The 25625-nt window shown below is 46.6% G+C and overlaps 1 protein-coding gene across 5 annotated transcripts in view; it reads right to left on the bottom strand.

Moving 5' to 3' along the window:
• The window catches only part of RIN3 (Ras and Rab interactor 3), a 151460-nt gene that overhangs the window by 104694 nt on the left and 21141 nt on the right, over positions 1 to 25625 (bottom strand). For all 5 annotated transcript variants that reach the window (XM_059723180.1, XM_059723181.1, XM_019481657.2 and 2 more), the window contains exons 2-3: positions 18176 to 18362; positions 11185 to 11299 (exon numbers count right to left, since the gene is read on the bottom strand). In XM_059723180.1, the coding sequence (XP_059579163.1) occupies positions 11185 to 11299; positions 18176 to 18362 (302 nt within the window). The remainder of the gene's footprint in view (positions 1 to 11184; positions 11300 to 18175; positions 18363 to 25625) is intronic.

Below are 25625 nucleotides of genomic sequence, written 5' to 3'. Positions count from 1 at the left end.
CATGAGAGGGCTGTTTGTGCGGTCTTAAGACAAACTTCCCAGGGTGATTTAGATACAAATGATCCTGCCTCAGACAGGGAGCTCGACAAGATAACGTCCTGAGGTCCCTTCCAGCCATACTCTTTTATGGTTACCAAGGATACCTACAACTCCACACTAGAATAGATTAGAAGAATCAAATAAGTACAGCCTATACTCAACAAAGATCAGACTTTGATAGAAATATTCCCAGTCTCTCCACTTCTGGCTTTCAAACAACCCCCTCACCTTACCCAACTCATCATGAGAAACAAACTCCCCACTGCCCAACAGAAGTCAAGTGGAACACAGCCTTGCCTTAGTAAAAATGTTTAACCTATCAACACATTTCTGCCACTGCTACAATCAATACCACACACAATGAAACCTTCAGAATCCATAGTTCCTACACATGCCTTTCCCAAAATATGGTATACCTGATTCAATGTACCAAATGCCCTCAGGACAACTATGCGGGTGAAACTAAACAGCAGCAATATACCAGAATAGATTCCCACAGAAAAAAAAAATAAATAAAAAATACACACACACATATATGTATATACACACACACACACACACACATTTACACATACACACACCTAGCCCCTTTAAAAGATGAACTTAGGAACAAAAATTACTAAGTTGGCTGGATACTAAGGGTGTCTATGAACTTGCTCCGGGGTAGGGAGGGGAGGGGGTCACTTTAACTAGAGTACCTCTGAGAGCCGCTCTAATAAAGCGCCCACAGTATCATGTGTATTCGGCATCCTGCACTTCAAAATGGCAGTGCGGGTATTTTAACTAATGCTCATTTGAGTTTTAGATAAAGCGTCCCACCACCATTTTGAAATGCAAGGACACTAAATACATGCGATGAGGAGGCTGCTGGAGCATGATAATTAGCATGCTCCAGCAGACTTGATTAATCACTAATTAGCACATGTCAGAGCAGAGGTCCAGCACATGTATGCCCCAAGGACCAGGGTCTAAACTTTAATATTAGTTTTATGGAACGTTATCATCTACTTGATTTCTGCATGTGAAAAGTGAGAATGACCCTCTTCCCTTTTGATAGGTGTTAATCTCCAAGTAATCATCTTCTTTTCTTTTGCTAGTTGTCTTATATTTGAAAGTGTGTCCAACTTTCATCATCAGGTCTGGGGAGTGACAGCCAGCACATCACAGAAGTTGGAAAGGGGGGGTGGGGGGGAAGAGAAATTTCCAGGGGTAGCAAACAATCTCAACTATGCAGTTAGGTCAGCAAAAGATATTACTCTAAAAAAATCATTGTCTCTTACAGAGAATATAGTCAGTGAAACCATGAGGAATATAACATACAACCTCAAAGAAGCAAATGCATCCAGCCAGGAAGGATAAATCCAAATAAATGGGGCCAAACAATATATGATTTGAACAGTTCTGGGCAAATGGCGATGAATATTGGGCTAAAAAGGCTCTCTGGAAATCCCCTTGGAAAGGGCAAAACTGCAAATATGAGAAGGAAGGTGCTGACGCAGGTTTTAAGGAAGAGTGATTCACAGCCAAGCAACCACCACAGTAAAGCCACCAGCACCTAAACATGAAGGTTGAGGTCCCCATAAAAGTTGCCTAACTGCAGGACAATATCCAACAAAGTTTTCAATAAACCAAGTTCAGCAAAGCCAAAGACTAAAAAACTCAACAGTTCCTATTTAAAACCAGCCTCAAGAAGTCCATGCTCAGTCCTGCCATCCTCATCATGTAAGCAGTCCTGAATCAGTGGATTTACTCACCAGTCAGTGTTGCAGAAAGAGCCCTGAGAACCTGGATTATTCAGCTCTTGTTCATGGTACTTTAACTCATCATATTTAGGTATTTTAGAGCTAAACATGTAGCTTGGGTCCTGGAAAGGAGAAGCAGAAGTTGCAGGAAGCAGCAATTTAAGGTGAAGGCAATATGTGTTTGTAGGGTTCAAAAATGTCTGCAGCAGTTGAGACATCTCTGTAAACAGTTGCTTTAAGAAAGAGCATATTTAAATTTATACACAAGGAGTCCTTCTGCATTGTTACAAGCATATGATTGATGAAGCACCCAGAATGAGCTAATTTGCCCTGTTCAGGATCTACTGTTTTGGTTTTTTGTTTGTTTGGTTTTTTCATAAGAACAAAAAAATCTGTTCTTTCTTATTTTGTATAAAAGAGGAGTTATTTCTTGTACTCACTCTTCACTCTCTACATCTGGAAAGGAATCACATCCTCTTCTCTTGAGCAGCGGAAGGGGGAAGCAATTATACACGTTCTTTGAATATGCAGCATATTTGCAGAACTTTAGAACACTGAAAGTTGATTCAGACATGTTGGGGAACAAGGTTCTGTGAATGAGTCTACTAATTAATTCACAGCACTTCTCAGAACAAGAAAGAATTAATATTGGATGCTAGAGCATTTCTCTATCAAGAGTTGCCTCCTCTTCCTGTGTCTAAATTGTTATCTGATAAAGTTTCATAGTAGTTAGGGGTCAGAAGGGACCTGAATAGATCATCTAGTCTAACCCCCCCCCCCCCCCCCCAACTGGTTGGAGCACACGCTGGGATCACATGACCCCAGACAGGTGTTCATCCAACCTCTTTTTGAATTTACCCAAGGTAGGAGCGAGGACTACTTCCCTAGGAAGTTGGTTCTAGATCCTAGCTACCCTGACAGTGAAATAGTGCCTCCTAATCTCTAACCAGAACCTATTCTCTAGCAGCTTCTGGCCATTGTTTCTCGTCACCCCAGGTGCTGCTGGGGAGAATAGGGCTCTTCCTATTTGCTGCTGATCTCCCCTAACAAGTTTGTAGGCAGCCACCAAATCCCCCCTCAGCCTCAGCTTGCTCAGGCTGAACAGGTTCAGGTCCCACAGCCTCTCCTCATAGGGCCTGTCCTTTTGCCCTCCAACCAAGCAGGTAGCCCTCCTCTGAACCCTCTCAAGGCAGGCCACATCCTTCTTAAAGTGCGGTGCCCAGAACTGGACACAGTACTCCAGTTGAGGCCAGACCAATGTCGCGTAGAGGGGGAATATCACCTCTCTGGACTGGCCTGAGATGCATCTTTGGACTCACAACAAAGTGTGGTTGGCTTTGCTGGCTGCGGTCTGGCATTGGCGGCTCATGTTCATCTTGCAGTCAATAATGACTCCAAGATCCCTTTCTGCCTCTGTGCTCACAAGGGGAGAGCTCCCCAGCTTGTATGTATGCTGTGGATTCCTTCTCCCTAGGTGCAGCACCCCGCATTTGTCTACTTTGAATGCCACCCTGTTACCATCTGCCCACTTCTGTAGTCTATCTAAGTCTAATTGCAGCCTCTCTTTCCCTTCGAGCGTGCCTACCTCTCCCCACATCTTGGTGTCATCGGCAAACTTGGACAATGTGTTTTCCACCCCCTTGTCCAAGTCGCTGATGAAGATGTTGAACAGTGCAGGCCCCAGGACTGAGCCCTGGGGGGACCCCAACTGTTCACATTCCTCCAGGTCAAGTACGACCCGTCCACCACTACTCTCTGCGTGCGCCCCATCAGTCAATTTTTGACCCATCCAACTGTGTAGGCATCAATGCCGCAGTTGCTCAGTTTATTAATGAGAATGGGGTGAGAGACAGTGTCAAAGGCCTTCTTAAAGTCCAGAAAGACTACGTCCACGACGACACCATCATCCAGGGATTTAGTTACCTGGTCATAAAAGGCCATCAGGTTGGTCTGGCAGGACCTGCCTTTGATGAACCCATGTTGGTTTCCCCTGGGCATGATCTCACCTGCTGGCCCCTCAGAGATGTGCTCCTTAATGATTTTTTCAAGGATTTTCCCCAAGACCAATGTGAGGCTTATGGGCCTATAGTTTCCCAGGTCCTCCTTCCTCCCTTTCTTATAGATGGGGGCCACATTAGCTAGTTTCCAATCTACGGGCACCTGGCCCGTAGACCACGATTGCTCATACAGCTGGGCCAGGAGCACAGCAATGAGGGCATCAGGGCCCGCAGATTTTAAAACATCCAGCCCTTCCAGAAGATCCCTAACTACTTCTGCGCAGACCCAAGGCCTGGCAGTGCTATCCTCAAGATTGCCTCTACTTGTGGTGGGAGAGCTGCCCTGTTCCCTGTCCAAGAAAACAGAGGAAAAGAACTTGTTAAAGATTTTGGCTTTCTCGTCTGGCATAGCCACAAGATTACCATTTGAGTCTAACAGGGGCCTACATTAACCGGTGCCCACTTCTTACTCCCAATGTATTTGAAGAAGGACTTTTTGTTGTCCTTAATCCTGGTTGCTAGCCTGAGCTCTACCCCTGCCTTGGCCTTCCTAATGGCCATCCTACACTCACAGGCCAAGGAGGAGTATTCCTCCTTGGTGATAGCCCCTCTCTTCCACCAGGTGTATGCCTCCCTTTTGGCCCTCAGGCATTCTCGAATGCCTTTTTTGAGCCATGGGGGTTTCAGAGCACTTTTATCCCCCTTCTTTCTCTCAGGGATTGTCACACTCTGAGCCTGGAGGACTGTCCCCTTAAGGTACAACCATCCCTCATGGATTCCCATCTCCTCTACCTTTTGGGCCCTCAGTGCCTCCCCCACTAATCACCTAAATTCGTTGAAGTTGGCCCTTCTGAAGTCAGGGGCTTTAGTCTTGGTATAAGCCCTCAACACCCTGCGCTGGATGGTGAATTCCAGCAGGCGATGATCATTGTCACCCAGGTAGTCAAGGACCTGCAGTCCCCTCACCAGGTCATCCCCAGTGGCCAAGACCAGGTCCAGCAAGGCATCTCCCCTAGTGGGGCTGTGCACCTCTTGGATAAGGTGGAGGTCTTGTATTTCAGCTAGAAACCTACGCGAATGGTCAGACCTGGCTGACTGCTCCTCCCAGCAGATATCTGGGTACTTTAGGTCCCCCATAACAACAACATCTCTAGACCCAACTGCCTCCATAAGCTGTACTAAGAAATCCTGGTCCATCTCAACCCCTTGGCAGGGTGGTCTATAGTAGATACCCACCATAAGATCCCTTTCGCCTTGCCCCCCTTGAAGTTTGACACATAAAGTAGGGGCCAATTACAGCACTTAAGAATGGCCTACATCTAATATCAGTTGAAGTTGTTATTGGCTTCTTATGTTCAAGTGTTTTACATATGAAATTTTAATATCTCAGACTTTGGAAGGCCAGTTAAACTTCTATTAAAATGCATCTGAACTATAAACACCAGACTCTTTTATACAGCTGTTATACTTGTGTAACTCTATTTATGCGAATGGGGTGGACTCCTAATCCCCCATATTCAGGAAAGACTTCAGGACCTGAAGTTCATTCATACCAAGATATATCTTAGAATGCAGGCATGATCAGAATACATAAAAGAGATGTACTGGAAATAGGCTAATGTCAGATCATAAGAAGTTCAAAGTTAGGGCTCAGATTTGGGGTGAATCAGAAGCAGGTGTTAGAGCACAGATCTGAAAGGAGAGAAACTTTTCACACAAATTAATAGAGATTTTAGTAGGTCAGGTAAACTCAGCAGGCTTTGTCCATTTTGAATTAAAGGAAACCGTAAATTCAGCCCTTTCTGCAAGTTTACTTTGCTGCTGGGATGCATCCACATGAAAGGGACCTCTTCTAACTTGGGCTCTAACCCAGACACACATCTGTAGAGGTAGATTTGGCTACAAGGCTTCAAATTCCAGTCCTGTCAAGTCTTGCAACATTGTTGCAGAAAAAAAATATGTATTTTCTCTTAAAGGCCAAGCTGCAGGAATCAAGATAGTGCAAGAGGATTATTTGACCCTGTTGTGAAAAATGGCAAATTTCTACCCTCCTGCTTCTGTAGAGCAGGAGTTGTCAACAGGGGATACGCACACCCCCGGGGGTACTTGGGAAGGCCCTAGGGGGTACGCGTGGGCAGAGACAGAGCATCGCCCCCCACCACCACCTCCCAGAAGCAGGGCTGGGGTGGGGAGGGGGGGAGGCGAAGGCATCAGTGCCCCTCTGTGGGCCGCACAGGCTACCCACCACACCACGCTGCCATCGCTCTGCATCTGGCTGCACATAACCCCCACCCCCACCACACGCCTTTGCAGCATGCCACCCCCCTCCCCTGCTCTGTGTCCAGCTGCAGGGGGTACACTTATTAAAAAAGGTTGAAAACCCCTGCTGTAGAGAAAAGCTTAAATGTGTGAAATTATTGTAAACTGAAGGCTCAGACACCAAAAGACAAAAAAAAGAAACTCATGATTTCAAGCTAATTCCATGATTTCTAAAAAACTAAGTTGGGGCAGACATTCAAAAAACCTGAGCCTGAATTGATTAAATCTTTGCAGGTTAATCTAACCTGGCTAGGCTAAACTGGTTTTTAACCGAACAGACATCCCCTCTGGACTGAAAAAAATTCAGGCACATGCCTGCAGTGGCTCAAGCTAGAAGCCAGGGGGCGCTAGAGCACCCCTCCCTTCCCTTCTATAGTGCTGAGCTGATGGGGGCATAGCCAGGCCCTGCAGGATGCTCTGACTGGGGAGAGGTTACTCCCCCACACCTTGATAACAGAGCATTTATCAGCTCTGTTATCAGCATTTTAGCACTCCATCAGAAAACAAAGCCTTGCTCATTAGTTCAAGGTCTTCTTAAACAGCTTTTTCCAAGGAAGGAATGGAGGGACATTACCAGCTGACCTGCTAATTAGCTCCAAAAAGCCCTAAGCGGACACTGCCCTGTCTGCCTTACACAGACACCTCCCAGCATTAGCTAGCATACCGCATGCTGGCTATGGTCTGTGCTATGGGAGAGGAGGAAGGGATCCCTAATTAAGCAGCGAGTGGTTGAGGTGGGGTGGTGGCACAGCAAAGCCAGGCAGACCCTGTTGTGCCTGCAAGTTTCTGCTGGAGCTCCAGCCAGGGAGCAGAGGGGAGGGGCCCGCCCAGCCCAGAGAGCATGCTGGGTTGCTGGGGGACTCCGATTTAACTTAAACAGGGAAGGGGTCTGGGACAGACATTGCATAAACCGGTTTGACCCAAATCAGTTAAGTCTGATACTACATTCAACCAGGTTCATCTCAAACCGGTTTCAGCCATTTTCAAACTGCTTTATGTGCACTGAATGTCTGTTGTGTTACAGGTTTAAACTAGTTCTGATCACTTAAACCGGTTTATGTGTAATGTCCGTCTCTAGCCAGCCCCCTCTAGTATTCAAGTATATTTGATTTCTTGGCCTTTTTTTCTGGTGGTTTCTTTTGGGCTTTCCAAAAATATGTGGCTTTTTCTTAGAATAGCGGTACTTCCTTCCTTTGTCATAAAAGTCAACAACACAGGTGTGACCAATAGCAGAGGAAAGGAAGAAAAAAACCCAAACTATTCACCATTGTCTGGTTCAGGAAAGAGGCACATCAGTCTCTTATGCTGCAATGAATGGCCATTGATATAGGAAACAATGAGGTTATAGGGTTTCTGGTGAAATTTACCTCAGATTCCCAAGCATGTAAGAATAGGCTGGGCTTCTTATAAACAATAGTGGGGTAAAACCTGAAACTTCTTCAGAAAGCACCCAACATCACTAAAAGGTGAGTGTCATTATAATTAAAACATCATCATTATAATGGAACAGATCAAGGAGAACATGAAGACTCATTCTTAAGGCAGTCATTCTCAACTTTGTTACACTCAAGGTGCCTCTTGGAAAAGGCCAGCTCTTAACTTCCACCTGTTTGTTGACTACAGAAAAATAAAGCACTTCTGGAAGACCACTACAGGTCAGAATGTATCTGAAGTTATCAATACCCATTTGAAAGCAGTGGGTTTACTTCGTGAATTGGGTAGATGTCCATACATCCAAATACTGCATAGCACCCCTCTGCAACCTTAAAAGGATCTCACGACACCCCAGGGCACTGCAACACCCTGGTTGAGAACCACTTCTCTAAGTACACCAACTGACTTCCCATGTTACCTGTTAAATTGATACAACTTTATTTCTTCATCAAGAGAAAAAGAAGCTGAAACCCAGACCACGAAATTATAAAATAGGGCCATGCAGGAATGGAATTTAAATTGGTTAGTAGTTGCCTTGTAAACAGCAGACAAGCCACACTCTTCCCTTGGTTACTATTAACAGTTTCCTATCCTTCAGGAAGAGTATGCCATGAAAAGGTGAAAAATAAATGTCTAAAGGCTCCAGCAGATTCCTGTACAACTCAGTGGGAATTTTCCTGAATAAGAACTGGGAAAAGTCTTGACCCTCACTGAATACAAAGGGAGGGCTGTAACAAGGTTTTACATTCTGCTGTTAAAAAGACTCATAATGACAATCAAAATGTCTTAAGTTATGTGTAACGATTAGTTGCCCATTATCTGTATTTCTCCTGAAGAAGTCAGGAAATACAACATTTTTATAAAATTTAAAACCCATCATTTACATGAAAATTCTTATCGGCTACCCCCAATTCACAAAGTCAACCAAAAAAAATGGCATTCAGAAAGAGAAGAGTAGAGGCAAAAATAAAGTCTGTGTCTGCCTGAACAACAATTAAAAGTGTGGTGATCTAGGCAAAACTTGGTGGTAGCAAGGGAATTTGCTGGCACACTAGTATTATCCATATATCAATTTTCCTTTATTTCGTGAGGCTATAAAACCAGACAGCAGCAAGAGCTCACTGTCATATGCTAGTTGTTAGCAATGTTCAGCTGGAAGCTGAAGCAATATGGAATGGAGGCCTCTACTGAAAAGGCTCAGAGACATAAGCAAGGGTTTTTGCAAAGTCAAACAAAAACCAGTACTTTTGGAAAAAGTCTGGTCAGCTTTCAGTTTCTAGACCAGTTCTTACAGAACACTAACTACATACTGAGAGTTTGTACAGTATCAGAATGGTACACTAGTCATCCATATTATGCATCTTTAATGCACAAACATTTTCAAGCCAGGTAATTTCTCTTGTCCATGGTCATTCATTACACACATTAGCAAAATGTCCCAGTCTCAACACTTGCATTCCTAATGGAAACCTAGGAAAATGTAAGCGCATTGTAAGGTGAGAGATATCATGAATTTACCACAATCTTATAACAGAAACCACAGCTATTAAACAGAATCAGTTTACAGTAAATTAACAACATATGATTTTCTTTGCTAAACAAACATCAGTCAAAAAAGGCCCAGAAAGGAGTTAATGTAACTTCTTGTTTGGGTTGGGGGAGGGGGGACCCCAACCCAAACAAAAGCAGATTTTCTAGGTTTTTCTGGGACAGAGACATCAAGTCTCCGCTGTCTCCTCATGTAGCACCGCAACAGAGACAACCCTCCAGGATTCATTTGGATTCCTCTGGAGTCAACAAAATGGGCAACTTACCCCAAATGAAGAAGAACCCAAAAGCACAACCAGAGCTTGTTCTGGTGCGTTACTGTCAAACTTGCTAAGTATGGAGACCTGACTAAGGCATATTGCTGACAGAAGGCAAGCTAAAAATAATGTGAATCGCCCTGATTGGAATGTGACATCTCCAGAATGGTGTAGCTTATTACATATGTGCTGCCATTTCTCATGTATAGAAGCTAATTTTTAATTCCAACACTCCATTTATTCTGCTTTTTCTATACATGTTCTGAATATTTATATAACTCTATGGTCCTGCAATAGCATCTGAAGTGTTATTGCAGGACACTTCAGATCTCTCTATGCCCTAAGTCTACTATTTATGTAAATTTATGCCAAATTATGAAATACGACATAATCATTTGGAGGGACACTGCACAAAACCTCTCTTGTGGTTTGCAGTTCTTGGGACCAGATCCTGAGCTGGTGTAAACTGATGTAAATCAATGGAGCAACAATCATTTACACTAGGTGAAAATCTGACCCACTGTTCTACTTCACTTACTGCTATTTATTTCCTATCAGTATGCAACAAGCTAGGATGCTATATTGTATGTTTTTCATAAGCAGTTTCATTTCACCTCTGTTCAGAAATTTTTATAGTGCAGAATGAGCAAAACAAGTACTATATCTACTTGATGATTCAGTGATGCCAGCATTCAAGAATATAACTTCCTAAAGGCTGCAAAGAAAAAAAATGGGAAGTATCCAAAAAGCACCCTGCCACAAACCACGACTGTTCACTCGGCAAAACCTAGGTCTCTGTTAACTTAAAAAAACAAAACAAAAAAAACGAAACCTACACTTCCCTTGCTAGATTCTGTAAATATCCCTTCACTTTCTCTGTTTTTTGAATGAAGAATGCATTGATGTTACTACAGATGATTCAATAATCCCTCAGTTATTCAATTTGATACAATGGTCTGAGCCATTACATACAATAATTCACAAATGTAGTCAAGACTGGACACCTTCCTGAAATATATGCTGTAGTTAGGCAAGGTACTGGGCTAAGTGCAGTTGATGCAAGTCTATGGCTTGTGTTAGGCAGAAGCTCAAACTAGGTGATCTAATAGATTCATAGATTTAATAGTCAGAAGGAACAATGAATCTCTGAGTTTTCTTATGCCCTTGCTCTTTGATAATGCATAAATTTAAATGGATCAAGGCGGGGGAAGGGAACCTTTATAGCAGCTATTGTGAGGAAAAAGAAATAGCTCACTAGACTGGTTATCAAAACTTAAAATAAAGCACTTGAGGATGAATCAAAGTCTCCCCCATTTTGGCCTGCTTTGGAGCAGAGTTGCATGAATGTTGGGAACAAGTACTTGTAAGTGTTCATATTAATAAAAAAGGTGAACTTGCTCTGATGACATTAATGTTCCTTTCAATTCCTTTTTTGTTAATAGCCTTTGCAAGCATTTTCACTTGCAACATTCCTTAAAAAGTAAAAGTCTTACATAGTACAGTATCCTTCTCCACTGTGCTGGTAGGCTAATGCTACCTCTCAATTACCTGAATAAACTACTACTTACTTTGACAGCATTGTGTATTGCTTTGCATGGATGTAAATGTTGGCACAAGGTACAGAAGAGTGGAAAATATCAGGCTAACTACTCTCCAGGAAATGTTTGTCCAGCTCTCGTGCTGGGGCAAGACCTGCTGCTTCCAGAGTCTTATTTATTTAAATTAAAGTTATATTGAAACATATTGAATTTCAAACATATTTTTGCACACATTTTTGTCAAAATGTCAAGAGGGAAAAAAGGCAGTTTGATGGTCAGAGCAAGCAACAAGAGACTTGCAAATACTTACTTGATTTTTCTTCCTTGATGTTGTACTCTAGCATATCAGGAGCTTCATTCTGGGCTGGGTAGCAGAATGACAGGACCATATTGTTCATGTTACCATCTTTCCTAACTAAAAATATCTGCAGAAGAGGAAAATAAATGGGAGCTGTATTACATTATATGAGCTTATGAACTTAATTTTAGATGATTAGCAAGGAAGTGTTTCAGTAGCTATTTCAATTAATCTCTAGAATGTGTTTTTTTCAATTGATCTCTACGTTTCATTTAATTCTTCACTGACAAACTGAAGTGGATATAACTACTAAGTAGTAGTATTTTCTTTGGGTGCAGTTCATTTTTCCAGAAGGCCAGGAAAGTACTTATGCTCCATTAAAATCACACCTAAACCCAAGGCAGTCTGATTACTAACATACGTTTAAAGCTATACTTTTCCTGATTTGTAAAGTGACATCAAGATTCTAGCATGAATGAATGTAGAATATGGCTCGTATACATCTTTACAGATATAGGGATAAAAAAGGCCAAGAGTTGATCTTATAAAAAATAATTCTGCTTTCAGGGCTGGAGAGGCTGGGAACACGTGTATATAATAGAACAAAACACATACAGGTGTAATCAAGAAAAAGGTGGCCTTTTAGGTGTGAGTCACATTTTTTCTTTGTATTGTGAGCACCCAATGAATTCCTAAGAACCATTCTAATTAGAGCTCAGCAGCAGGAATATTTTTCGCTTGAACCATGAAAGCCCAGGTACAAAGAGAGAAACCCTTACTGCCACTTCCTCCTTAAAGAAGCTTTACGTGGGAGAGAAAGAAAGAATTTATAAAAGCTGTTTCAAAATGCAAATAATTCTAAAGTTGTAGTATTAATGGTAGAGAGAAGCGCAAGTCTCCAACACGATTAAATTATTACAGAAAGGAAAAATATCCCAAGAAAGCATTAATTTTTCAGTAAGAGGAATCAAGAGGAGCTTGTCTGGAAGCCAAGTGGCAATGGGGGGGGGAAATGAACACGGGGTCTGATCTGGGAGGGTTACTGATGCAGAGCACTCAGATGGTGGGGCTTAGAGCACCTCACAGGGCTTTCAAACAGGCAAAACATGAGGCAGCTTTGCTAAGATGTGCAAGGTGTGTCCAGCTGGTTTCTGGTTCAACTGAATACAGAACAGGAGCCTCATCTCGCCACCTGCCCACCAAAGTAAAATTGAACCCTGCAGCACTTTGCCTTCAATGCAGGATTAAGATCACTGATTGTGCAGCCCAACCCCAAACCCTGACACAGACCGTATAAGTGCCTAGATGAACAGGAGGTCAGGGACAGAGATAGCTGGAAGCAACCCCCATACTACCTTCAGAATTGACAGGATCCATGGGGAAGGGGAAGGGGAAGTGTAACAGGCTCTGCCTCCAGGAGTGGCTGCAGTGCCCCTTACAGGCCGTGCTGGGTGCCGACAGATGTGCAGGTCCCTGCTTTAACTCATGGCACTTTACGTAAATACCATGTAGTTAGACTGCCCGGCACCCCGACACAACAAATGTTCACCTTTTGGGCGGGGGGGCAGGGGGAAGAAAAAGGGGAAATTAAGTCTGCCTGCAAAAGCCAGCGGAGCCTTCTTGCCTCCAAGGAGTCACCCCTCTCCCCTAGCCCTCAGCTCTGAGGCTGTCGGCAAGAAGGGAGGGAAGATGGGGAGAGAGCCGCTGGCTGGGATTTGTGTGGCCTGATCTGCAGGGGGGGCTGGTGGTGGGGAAACAAGGCAGGGGAACTCCAATCCACCTGCACCCCACAGCTCAGATGGGGCAAACCCCAGCTTGGCCCCCTCCCTTCCTGCTGACAGCCCCAGGAGCAGGCCTACAAATTAGCCCTAAGGAACAAGTTCCCTAAGGTGCTCCAGGGTGGAGTGCTTTCATTTGATCCCTCATTTGCTGAGGGTTAATTTATCACGTGATCAATCACTTTAAAAGCAACAAACGTAACTTCTGTTTGCACCCCCTATGCCCATTCACCCACTCAGATTCCCTCTACCAGGTCTCTTCTTCTTTTACCTGCCATGCTTTGATGGTTAATAAATTTGGGAGGCTGCCTTCAGATACCCAGAATTTGGCTTTCAGTGCTTGCCCTGCACTGCCCTGCTTGTCAGACTGCTAGTCGGCTTATCCTCATGGCCTGACTATAGCAGTGCTCGTTCTCTCATCTGGGCTCTCCCAGTAGGATGGCCATCACAGAAGACAGTCCAGCTGTCCTCTATTGATATGAAACCGGATGCCTCTATGTCCTCTATTTTTCTCTTGTCGGGTTTCTAACAATAGAGGACAGAGTAGCAGAAAACCGGAATGTCCTCTGTGATGGCCACCCTACCTCCTGGTCCAGTTTCTCTCTCTCAGCTAGGCCTGCTGGACCTTCCAGGCTTTGCCCCTCTCTCCAGTCTTTAGCCCTAGATGCCCACTGGGTCCTGGACCCTGGCAGGTCTGTCTGGGCCTTAGCCCCTCATACCACAGAGTGTCTCTGAGGCACTCCCCTGTGACTCCTATTGCTAATGGCATCAGTTCCTTGACCTCAGCCCCATCTGTGCCTGGACATCAGGCCTTCAGTGACAGACCTCAAGGCCTCCTTTGGCTGCCAGTTCCCAACCAAGTGCCTTTCAGGGCACCTACCCTCCCAGGCTTGTGCTTGTGCCTGGGCCTTGACCCTTGCAGCCCTTAGCCTATCTTACTTTGCCTGCCCTTTGCCCAGAATGCCCCAGGGACCCTCTCTTCCTTCTCCCCTACAGCCACAACCCAGTCCTCAGGTATAACACAAACCCCAAACAGCAACAGAAGAAGAAACACATAACTTATCTCCCCATATAGTATAACTGCAAAGCTCCTTCTATGTATCTGAGCCAGTCTGACCTTAACCCCCCTCCCCACCTCCAGCTGACATGGCCCTTTCTCCTTGCTGTTAATAAGTTCCAGGTGATGCTAACACCTAATCAACAGCTGCCTGCAATGTGCAGACTGAGTCTTGCAGCTCCCCTAACTGGGCACCTGGTGGGCAGCATTTGTGTCACTATCCTACTCTTTTCTTTCAGGTAACAGGGGAATGGACCCCCAGTTACAGGACATTAAGTCATTAACTTGCTCTGTGCCTTAGTTCTCCCCCCCCCCCCCCCGAAAGATGGGAGTGATGGCCAAGCTGTGGTACTGGTCAGTGGTGAGATTCAATCTGTGTTGGACTCTAAAGCTCCAAGCTGAAGGCCTGGTGTTGCTTCCCTGGTGGTTCACACTGATGAGGAGAGAAGTGAAATCTGGAGACCTGCTGGTTCCCTTTTCTGCTCACAGATTCTTGTTGTGGTTCCAGAGGCTAAACATAGTCCACAGCCATTTAACAGGGGTTGTGTCCTCAGAGCAGAGCAGGCACTCCTGCTATCCACGCAGCCAGTTAGTAGCTTTCTTTCAACTACAGTCTACAATTTAACATCTACAGGACCTGGTATAAGCACATGGTACAGCATCTGCTGCTGTCAGGAGAGTGGAGAAGCGGGGGTGGGGAAAGGGATCATCTTTCCAAGAGCTCATGCTCAAGCTGCCGTTTTCTAAAGTCCAGTCCATGGGGACCACACAAGCCAGTAAGCCAACTCACCAGCTTGGCACATCAAACACCATTGCCAGCAGCATCAGGATTCCTGGACCCACTCAGGCTAGTTTTATTTCTCCACATTAAATCAGGTCACCATAGAAAGCAGGTCCTTTCCCTTGCACAGAGTTCCCTGCAGTTTTTAGCCTTCAGGTCCTGCACCTGACTGCTTAAGGGAATCATCCTCTTCCTCCTACGGCAGCCCTTCCCCAACAGGCTGCTGTACCCAATGACAACTCCCCTAGCCCCTTGCAGCCCAAAGACAGGCTGTCTCTTATATGCCAGTAGGCCTGCTTCTGAGTGGCCAAGCTCCTATTACGAGGAGAGACTAGAGAAACTGGACCTTTTCAGCCTCCGCAAGAGAAGGTTGAGAGGCGACCTTGTGCCTGTAAGTTCATCACGGGGGCACAGAAGGGAATTAGTGAGGTTTTATTCACCAAGGCGCCCCCGGGGGTTACAAGAAACAATGGCCACAAGCTAGCAGACAGCAGATTTAGATTGGACATTAGGAAGAACTTCTTCACAGTTAGAGTGGCCAAGGTCTGGAACGGGCTCCCAAGGGAGGTGGTGCTCTCCCCTACCCTGGGGGTCTTCAAGAGGAGGTTAGATGAGTATCTAGCTGGGGTCATCTAGACCCAGCACTCTTTCCTGCTTATGCAGGCGGTCGGACTCGATGATCTATTGAGGTCTCTTCTGACCCTAACATCTATGAATCTATGAATCTATGAATCCATCACATGACCTCATGCACTTATTTCCATTTCTGTGATGGGAGGGCTCACAGTTGTGCTGGGTACTGAGTTGAGCTCAGCCTACTTAAAGGACCAACTCACCATTTGGCAGGACTGATCTTTATAAAATTTGAAGTTTTAGGAGAACATTCTGGCTTTATTTTACCCCAGAGATAGGCTTTCCTGCTGAAACCTTCCTTTCACAAGTGCCGCTTTCTTAAAGCTGGGTTTTTTTCTACTCAGGTCTTATTCATCAGAGTTTCACTTAAGAAGAACCCAGCAGCACCACAGAGTTCACAACAAGCTGTTCCCTCAGGGAGATGAGGCTCTCACCCCGTGTGTAATTCTGCCCCCTCTAGCTCACGTAAGGGGTGTCGCATAATGGGTATTCATGCTGAAACCAGCAGAACTACTCACATGTCCACATCCTGCTAATTTAAACTAAAACATCAGATTGGGTTCAGTTTCTGCGGTCAGTACTTATCCCCAATTGTCACCTGTCTAAGACTGGGCTTTACTGTTGAGCAGGACAACAAGAAACATGGTAAATTCAACCTCACCTTTCTCTTCCAGTTTAGACAATGCCTAGGGTTTCCCTGAAGGGACACCTCTGCCCCGAATCCTAGCTTCATTCTGAACAAGTTGTGTTTATTAATTTCAGTCTCTTTGATTTGCACAGCATCCTTACGTTCCCTTGGAACTTTAGGCAGGGAATTAATAGGAGGAGGGTCCATATTCTGGACCCTCGACTTGGACGAGGGAGTGAAAAGCACCTTGTTCATATTCGCGGATGGCTTTAAGATGTGGGGAAAAGTGGGCACGCTGGAGGGAGGGACAGGCTGCAACTAGATCTAGACAGGTTACAGGGGTGGGCAGATGAGAACAGGATGGGATTCAATACTGACAAATGCAAGGTGCTGCACCTGGGGAGGAAGAACCAGCAGCAGACCTTACAGGCTGGGGAACTCCCTTCTCGTCAATGCAGAGGCAGAAAAGGATCTTGGTGTCATTATTGATTCCAAAATGAACATGGGCCACCAATGTGGGGACGCGGTCAGGAAGGCTAACCGCACCTTGTCATGCATCCACAGATGCATCACGAGCAGGTCCAAAGAGATGATCCTCCCCCTCTACGCAACACTGGTCAGGCCGCAGTTGGAGTACTGCGTCCAGTTCTGGGCGCCACACTTCAGGAGGGATGTGGCCAGCATCGAGAAGGTCCAGAGGAGGGCCACTTGCATGATCTGGGGACAGCAGGGAAGACCCTACGAGGAGAGGCTATGGGACCTGAACCTGTTCAGCCTTCACAAGAGAAGGCTGAGAGGGGATCTGGTGGCCATCTACAAACTGGCCAAGGGGGACCAGCAGGCAATGGGAGAGTCCCTGTTCCCCCAAGCACTACTGGGAGTAACAAGGAATAACAGCCATAAGTTGACTGACAGTAGATTCAGGCTAGATATCGGGAGGCACTACTTCACAGTCAGGGCGGCTAGGATCTGGAACCAACTTCCAAGGAAAGTGGTGCTCACTTCTACCCTGGGGGTCTTCAAAAAGAGGCTAGATAATCACTTAGCCGGAGTCATTTGACCCCAGCTTTCTTTCCCGCCCGTGGCAGGGGGTTGGACCTGATGATCTGCTCAGGTCCCTTCCGACCCTACCAACTATGAAACTATTTTATTAGAAGTGCCCTGAAAAAGACAAATTTGGTCTAAGCATCCTACTTCTTCCCAAAACACTTTATAACACAGAAAGAATTCCTGGAAGCTTTTCTCCATAAAACTAACCAGAACAGAAAGCATCCCCTGCTTGCTTGGTTTTTGTTCTTTTGGGGGGTTTTTTGTTCATTGGGGTTTATTTTTTGTTTTATCTTGTTTAATATTAGAAATTCAGATCTCTTCCATCTTAGGATTCCTCTGGATGACTGGAGCGTTAATGACATAATGGTTCCAAGGAAGTTAAACCTGAGTAATTGCAAAAGGATTTTTAAAATTGGTTTGCTTTGGTTTTTGGCAACATTTCTTTATCTCAAACACCTGAAAAGCATTTAGGAGAACAACATTCTTTGTGAAAGCTCCAAACCCATTTTCTTTCCATTCAACTGCTGCCAACAATTTGGTCATGTTTGATCAAACAAAAACAATATAACAAACAACAGCAAGACTAAAACTCAGAGCCACAGTCAGTATGTGCATCCCACAGGCGCTCCAAAGGAAGGTAATATTTGATTCTTCAGTTCATGTTTAAGGTTTCACTTTTTAAACTAGGTACAAGTTAGAGATATTGAAAAGACACTGAAACAGGCTGCACAACTAGGTAGTCAACAGAGCCAAAAGCAGAATAATAATAATAATAATAATAATAATAAAACCCTTATGAGCCAGACAGGCAGGGCAGGGCAGGGGTACCCTTATCTGAGATGGATGGGAAAAGATATCCTGAAACCATGTGCTGACCAGACAAATCAAAGGTATAATCCTTTCCATGGACATATGCCATTGGTCTAGAGCAAACCGGAATGTCTACCGTGCCAGCACCAACCAGACTCTGCTAGAAACTTTAGCTTCCACATGAAAAGACATCTCTCTCAGCTCTGCTGAGTAACAGGAAATGTGGTTGTCTGAACTGAAACTGTTTCGGACAAATGTAGACTTACCCCAGCCATTTCTTTGCTTAGTATCTCTCTGGCCCTCTCCTCATTCATGCTCAGTTGAAGCCAAATCGGGCATGTTTTGATGAGCTTATCAAGTATGCTGATGCCTGGCAGGGGAAAACAGTTCCTCAGGGCGACAGGTGGCCCTAGCTGTGTCTCGTCGTTATCTTCGCCAGTATCTGTGACAGGACTGAATCAACACAACAGAGTCCCTATTAAGCAGAAGTGCAGGGTAACAGTAGTATAAATATGTGCATGTTCACACATGCACGCACACACAAAGCACTACACAACCAGCATCACATGAGAGATTAATATTAATACAGTAGCCCTGAACTAGGCAGTTGTACCAGCGCACAGTAACAATCCACACCTCAAAGACAAGAATTCACCTCCTGGTTTGAAACCCCACAAACACTGGTGAGGCATTCTTCCCTGAAGTTGAGTGGGTTGTGGACATGCCCTTGCCCCAGCCATTGGTGAAGATATCTGAAGAACTGGGCTGAGGCAGGCTGACAGACATCCGGTGAGAAGCTAGTACTTCCACTGCCCTGTGCTTTACTTCCTTGTGGATAGATGCCTGCCAGCTGTAAGGCCCTGATTCTTCAGCTTACATATATGAATAATTCTTATTGATGCTAAAGGGAGGTATTTGTTCAGTGCAGTGGGAGGATCAGGGCCCCTAGGTTATCAAACCAGCATTCAGGAATTTCAGATACACTTTGCTATATTGTGTGCCAAAGCCTGCAGTGAGACCCATGAGCTCACAAAGTCAGAATGCCTTAGGCTCAGCTGGTCTGTGTGTCACTTCCAGGCCTTCTTGCATTGTTCAGTAGTTTTAAAGATCAACCCAAAAGTCCCAGTAGAGGCATTTACTGTGGAACCCTTCCTGTCAACCCGAGGACTTCCAAAAGAACATGCAAATATTGGAGACTTGAAGATATTCAGCAAGGCTGCATTTGATCAGCAGCCTCATTTCCATACCTATCTGGGGGCTCTTTAGATACTCTGCATGAGAAGGTAAGAAGACATTTCACAGTTTAAAAACAATATTGATATTTTTCCCCTTCTATAATTATGTTTTTCTGCAGATGCTGGGAGCAGGTGGGAAGATGATTGCAAAGCCTGACATTTGAATCCTGCCCCTACCTACATCAGAGACTGGGTTCAAGCACAGGTGTGCGGGTGGAGCTGTGGTTTGTTAATATGGAACAGAGAAGTCCCCCACCCTTGGGTAGAAGTAGAGTGAGAAATCATGCAAAAAAGGAACATGGTGTATGTAGGAGCTCAGAGTTTCTTGAGGATGTCCAGTGCATGCAAGAATAGAGGCATCAATTTATTCATTAATAAGTTTAGACTAATCCTCTATCTCCAATAGGTAAGGCTGCCTCTAATTCAGGTAGGAATCCAAAGGTTACAAGTATAATGCATCTCCAGGGATCCTGGTTTTCTCTGCTTAAAAACTGCAAATTCTCCAATTCAAAAAAAACCCAAAATCCATAATTAAAATGAAACACCACACTGTGTGTGTGTGCATGTGTGTGCATGTGTACGTGTCAACTGAACGTAATATTTTCTTGATATATTTACTATTTTAAAGCAGTTTGGAAGCCTACCAGTGCTTCTATCACTATAATAAAATAAATTCTAAATACCTATACATTTTGGTATTTGATTTGAGGTTTTTTATCATGGAAAATCAGAGTTTCCCCTGCCCCCATCACCAGGACGCAGGTCCAGGCCCCTCACTCCCCACCCACAGCCCCCTGGCCCCTAGCCATGGGGCCCCCAGCTGTCAGGGCTAAAGGGCCAGGGACCCAGGTCTGCAGCCTCCTGCCCCCTGCAGCAGCGCCCAAGCCCCAGCTGCTGCTTGCCGGAGGCAGAGGCTGCTGCGGCAGAGTGGAACCTGGCTCCCCTTCTCCTGGGGGCGCCACAACTAGGGGGTGGGGGCAGGCTCAGGCTCCCTGCCCTACTGCCCCGCCCCTGGGGCCACTGCAACCCAGCAGGCAGGCCCCACCATGGCAGGGCAGGGCAGGGCAGGGCAGGAAAACTCCTTGCTGCTGCAAGCCCTGTGCTGCCATGGCAACACACCCCCTGCCCGCCCAGCAGCAGCAAGGGGCACAACTCCGTGCTGCCACCCCCACTGCTGCCCGGCAGCAAGGGATACCTTGCAGGGTGGCATGGGGCTTGCAGCAGCAAGGATCTTCCATGCCTGGCCCCGCTCTGCCCTGCCCTGCCAGCTCCCACCCACTGGGCCACAGAGACCCCAGGGGGAGGGCAGCATGGCAGGGAGCCCCAGCCTGCAGTGGGCAGCCTGCACCTACCCAGTCCCTGCTCTGTGCACAGATCTGGGCAGCATGTGCCCCCCCAAAGAGTATATACAGTGACAGGGATCCTGCCTTATCTCCCCTCACCCCCCAGACGAGCTGCCTGCTGCTCCATTCCACTCCCTGTGCTGGCCCTGCAGCAGTGCATTCCAGCCTCCGGCATCAAGCCCCACGCATCACCCGGGTTGGGCAGCAGCCCCAAACCCAGCCCTGCCCACCTCCCTCCCTCTCTATGGGGCTTCAATACCCCCTCCCCCCACCAGTCTTACCTGGTGGAGCAGCTCTCCAGGCTGCCTGGCAGCCTTGTGTCTGTGTGAGCACGCACATGCTCATGGCACCCCTGCTCTACTGCCCTCCTCCCGCTCCTCCCAGCCCCTTGCAGGCTGGAACTCTGTCAGCCTGCAGAGAGCAATTTGCAAAAGTGGAAAATCCACATTTTTCCATTAAAATTAAAAATCTGCATTTTTCTTAGTTAAAAGGGAAAATCTGCGTTTTTTTCCACAGGAAACAAAAAACCCGGATCCCTGCTCATCTCTCTAAGAGAACAACCCTTGGGAAGCCAAGTGTCCCTAAAGACAGACTTGACTACTGGATACAATGTGCTCAAACCAATGAATCCATAAATAAAAAGGTATTTAAAACATAAGCTGTGGCACACATGTATCAATGTATGGAGTGAAAAGAATAAGTAAAAGAAAAGCAGTAGCCCAGCATTATGTTAATAAATTATAATAACAAACTTCTTGACAAAGTAACACCAATGAACTGGCAAACTAACAAAGCCCCAGTGCATATGGTAAAATGCAGCAGCTCAGGTAGTAACTAGGGATACGAGAGCAATGTTCAAGACAAGCAAAGATTTTAACACCATGGTTTTATTAACACAGCACCCCCACAAGTCAGAAAATGCAGCCACAGCCCAAGCATAGGTTCACAGGTTAAGAACAAGGGTGATCAGATTAACAAGCAGCATGAATGGCTATGTGACATTTCTGTTCCTTTGGATGGAGCTCTCACAACGTAGTGAAATCCTGTGTCACCACAAGGTTGTCTCTTAAGCCAAAACATTATCTGAGGATGCATTCCTATCTGTGTGGACACAAGATGTTGATCCCTAACTGTAGCCCCAGTCCAGCTACATGTCTTTTTACGTCAAGTTTGTTGGTGCAGTTAAATAAATATGGCTTTCTTTTTTCCTTGATTTGGTGTCACTTCCTTGTTTGTGGTAAGTAAGAGTTTTGTTTGTTTGTTTGTTTGTTTGTTAGAGACACAGCTGTTAAAATCTGGACCACATTTTTAAACTAGGTTGGATTTCAGACCAAAACTGAGACTGTCTCTTCAAAAGCTCTAATTCAATGCAGTACACTTGCCCAGAATTTAAGTTTTGTTAAAGTAATTTTTAAAAAGCCTGAGACCAATAGTGAGCTTTCATGTTCTTTTGCAACATCCACATCAGCGCGCGTGCGCATGCACACTCACACACAGTGTTAAACTATGTATTATATATATATATTTCTCCTGAAGCACTGCACTAGTCTATGATAATCTGATATTTATTGGTCCATTTTCACTTTCCAAGTGGAGAGAAATCCAATAAACAGCAACTAGCAAAGCAGACTTCTATCTTTTTTTCAAAAGAAAGTGTGACAATTTGTCACATGTGGGGAAATTTCTTTTTAAAACTGCAACTTGCGATTTTTAGTCCAACAGCATATTTAAACATAAGTACAAAGTAAAATTAAATCATAGCTTTTGCAAATTATCACAATTCATCCTACACAGACACACACACTCTCTTTCTCTCTCACTGTTTTCAACAACTGAAAAAAAGTCCTGTGCTAATTTTATCTTGAAACTGCCTGCCAGGGAAACATTTGTGAGGTGATGACATTAATAATTAGTGGAAGAAAGGAAGTGAGATAATTCAAAATATGTGGAATACAGCAGAATACGCTGTTTAAGTGCATTTAGCTTTAGGACTAAAAAAAGGCTGGGCACCTACCCAGGCTCTTGGTAAACAGTACTCATTAACTACAGGGACAGCTTCTACTAAGCTTGTTTTTCAGGGCTTTATGCCCCTAATTATTAGGGCCTAATAGCAACCTAGTAGCAATCATCACAAGTACAAGAGCCAAGCACTGACAAAAACCCAGTCAGTGCAAGGCTGCTTTAGAAGCCTTGAAATTGATAGCTCCTAGCCACTTTAGCCAATTATGCAGTTCAAAAGAGGTATGTGGCAAAATCCACAGAGGAGTCAAGAATTTGTGTGCACTTGCACAGCTTATGTACTTAAATGAACTGCAGATAGTAGATGTCTCTTACAGGTAAGCAACATGTAACATCTGGGACTCTCATAGTGTTGTACAGATAAATATATTATGCACTTATCTGAGCACAGCACAATGGATACCATAAGTGTTGAATGAAAGCCTATTAAAAAAAATCAGCTAAAGAAGCCTGGACCTGAATCTTGCCAATGCGACATGACAACTGGATGAAAAAGGGGAGCAGTATTATTACTGGTATTGTCATAGGACCAGATACAGGCAGCTGATTAGGGCCTTCAAAAAGCCAGAGCCTGAATAGATTCAACTTTTGCAAGTAAGTCTAACCTGCCTAGGTGAAACCGGTTTGTAACTGCACAGATATGCAAGCACATGCCTGCAGTTGCTCAGGCCAGGAGCTGGGGCACTAGAGTGTGCCCTCAGCTGCGGGGAAGTTATGGAGCCATGGCCAGTCTGGGCTGAACTGGCCAGAGAGGAGTTTAATTACGTCCTCCCTGTGCCACTGGCAGGGACCTGAGCCAAGTCTGCCAGGTGCTCCCCCCTTGCTGCTGCAGCAGTGGGGCACAATGGCCCCTGAGGCAGAGTGGGGCAGGGAGGAGGGTTAGTCTCCCTTCTACCCCACTGCCAGCCCAGTCTGTCCACCTCACCGCCGCACTCACTCCCTGTGGGGGAATAAGCCCCCTGGTGTCCCCTCCGCTAGACACCGGAGGGAGGGGGAATAACCCCCATCCCCCCATCCTGGCCCCCATCACGGGGCCCTGAGGGCCAGCACCTGGCCGTGCCCCTGGCCAGCTGCTGCAGCGAGAGAGGGCAGTGCCCTTGGTCGGGGCAGCAACCCGTCATAATGTCGGGGAGCATGAGCCCCTTACAGCAGAGGACCCCACTATGGGGCAGGCAGAGCTGCAGTGGACTATGTGGCAGCACCGGGGCCTGGAGGAAGCCGGAGGCCCCCCTGACACCGCCACAACAGCCCGCAGCAGCTTTCCTATTCCCGTGACACCCTCCCCCTCCCCCACCCTGTCACGGTTGCTCCCCGCTCACTGCACCAGTGGCCAGCGGGGGCACTGCCAGCTGGACGGGTGGATCTGGCCTGCAGAGGGGCTTTGTCTGGCCCCCAGCGGGTCCCTCAGTCCTTCCGGGCCGAGGCGCCACTCCCTAGGGACGCAGCTGGGCTGGGGCTGCTCCGTGGTGGGACTGCCTTCCTAGGCAGCCTGGTTGCAGCAGCTCCCTTGCTGCTGCTGTTGGCCCCAGTCCTGCAGTACAGGTGGGGGCCAGCACGTGCAGCCCTGACCCTGCACGCCTCACGCCAGCTCCAGGCTCACCCATGTGGGCTGAGCAGCGGCGGCGCACAAGAGAAACTGCTGCTCAGCACAGGTGGAAAGCAGCCCCTCCCCCTCCTGGCGCTTCCAGGTGCGACCATCCAGAGCTTGAGTAGGGCTGCCCAGCATCTCCACCGCAACAACACCGGCAGGCCAGATCTGCCCAGCTGACAGCATCTGGCCATGCCCCTGACCAGCCCACTGGAGTGGTGAGTGGGGGGAGCCACTGTGATGGGGGGGCACTATGCTGTGGGGCGAAGAAAGCTGCTGTGGGCTGCTGGGGTGGTGGTGGTAGCCCTGGGGCTGCTTTACAAGCTTTGCACAATCCACTGCAGCTCTGCCTGCCCCACAGCGGGCCATCCTTCCTCAGTCGGGAAGGGGCTCACACTCCCCGACATAATGACAGGGGTTGCTGCCCCCACTAAGGGCCCTGCCCCTTCCTGCTGCAGCTGCCGGGTTGGGGCATGAGCTGACACCGGTCGGCAGGGCCCCTTGAAGGGGGTCATTCCCCCTCCCTTCAGCATCTGGTGGAGGAGACAGCAGGGGGCTTATTGCACTTCAGGGAGTGAGCGCAGCAGCTATGGTGGGCAGACCCGTCTGCCAGTGGGGGTAGAGGGGAGACTAACCTTCCTCCCTGCCCCGCTCTGCCTCAGGGGCCATGGAGCTTCGCTGCTACAGCAGCGAAGGGGAAGCACCCAGTAGACCCAACTTGGGTCCCTACCGGTGGCACAGGGAGAGAGGGGAATTAAACCCCTCTCTGGCCAGACCCCTGCCCCTGCCTGTCTCTGCTTGGCTGGGGAGCAGAGGAGAGGGGCCAGCCTGGCTGGGCTGGAGCAGAGAGCCCAGCCCCAAGAGCACGCCAGCAGGCTGGGGGAGTGTGGTTTAAGTTAAACCAGGAAGGGGTCTGGGACAGACATTGCGTAAGCTGGTTTGAGCCAAATCAGTTAAGGCTGATACTACATTCGACCAGGTTTATCTCAGACTGGTTTCAGCCATTTTCAAACTGGTTTATGTGCACTAAATGTCTGTTCTGTTACAAGGTTAAACCAGTTTCTGATCACTTAAACTAGTCTGTGTGTAATGTCTGTCCCTAGCCTAGGTGCCTAAGTCTGAAGACAGGTGCTTAGCGGGGTTTTCTAAAGCACTTACATACTATAGATACATAATTTGCCAAATTTGTTCAGTCCAGGTAGAAGCTCCAGTGTGCTAGACCTGGGGCAGTCAACCTGCAGCACAGGTGCCACAAATGGCACAGGGCACTGCTGTGTGTGGTATGTGGCAGACTGTGGAGGGGACAGGCAGCACAGTGACAGATCTGGCAGAAAGCAGAACATCTGATCAGGTAGAGAGCAGAAAGTTGAGTGGCAGATCAGGGAAAGTAGAGTGGCACCTGGGGAAAGTGCAGGGCTAATGTGTGGCTCCCCAGCCAAAAAGGATGCCTCCCACTGTGCTAGATGCTGCAAAAACACAAAGGTAGAAACAAGCAATCTAATGCTCCCATCCTGCTGTGTACAGCATAACA

The sequence above is a fragment of the Alligator mississippiensis genome, chromosome 2 (assembly GCF_030867095.1).
Source record: "Alligator mississippiensis isolate rAllMis1 chromosome 2, rAllMis1, whole genome shotgun sequence".
Classification (NCBI taxonomy): domain Eukaryota; kingdom Metazoa; phylum Chordata; order Crocodylia; family Alligatoridae; genus Alligator; species Alligator mississippiensis.
The sequence above is the reverse complement of the archived record's forward strand: the minus strand, read 5'-3'. Positions and strand labels throughout refer to the sequence as shown.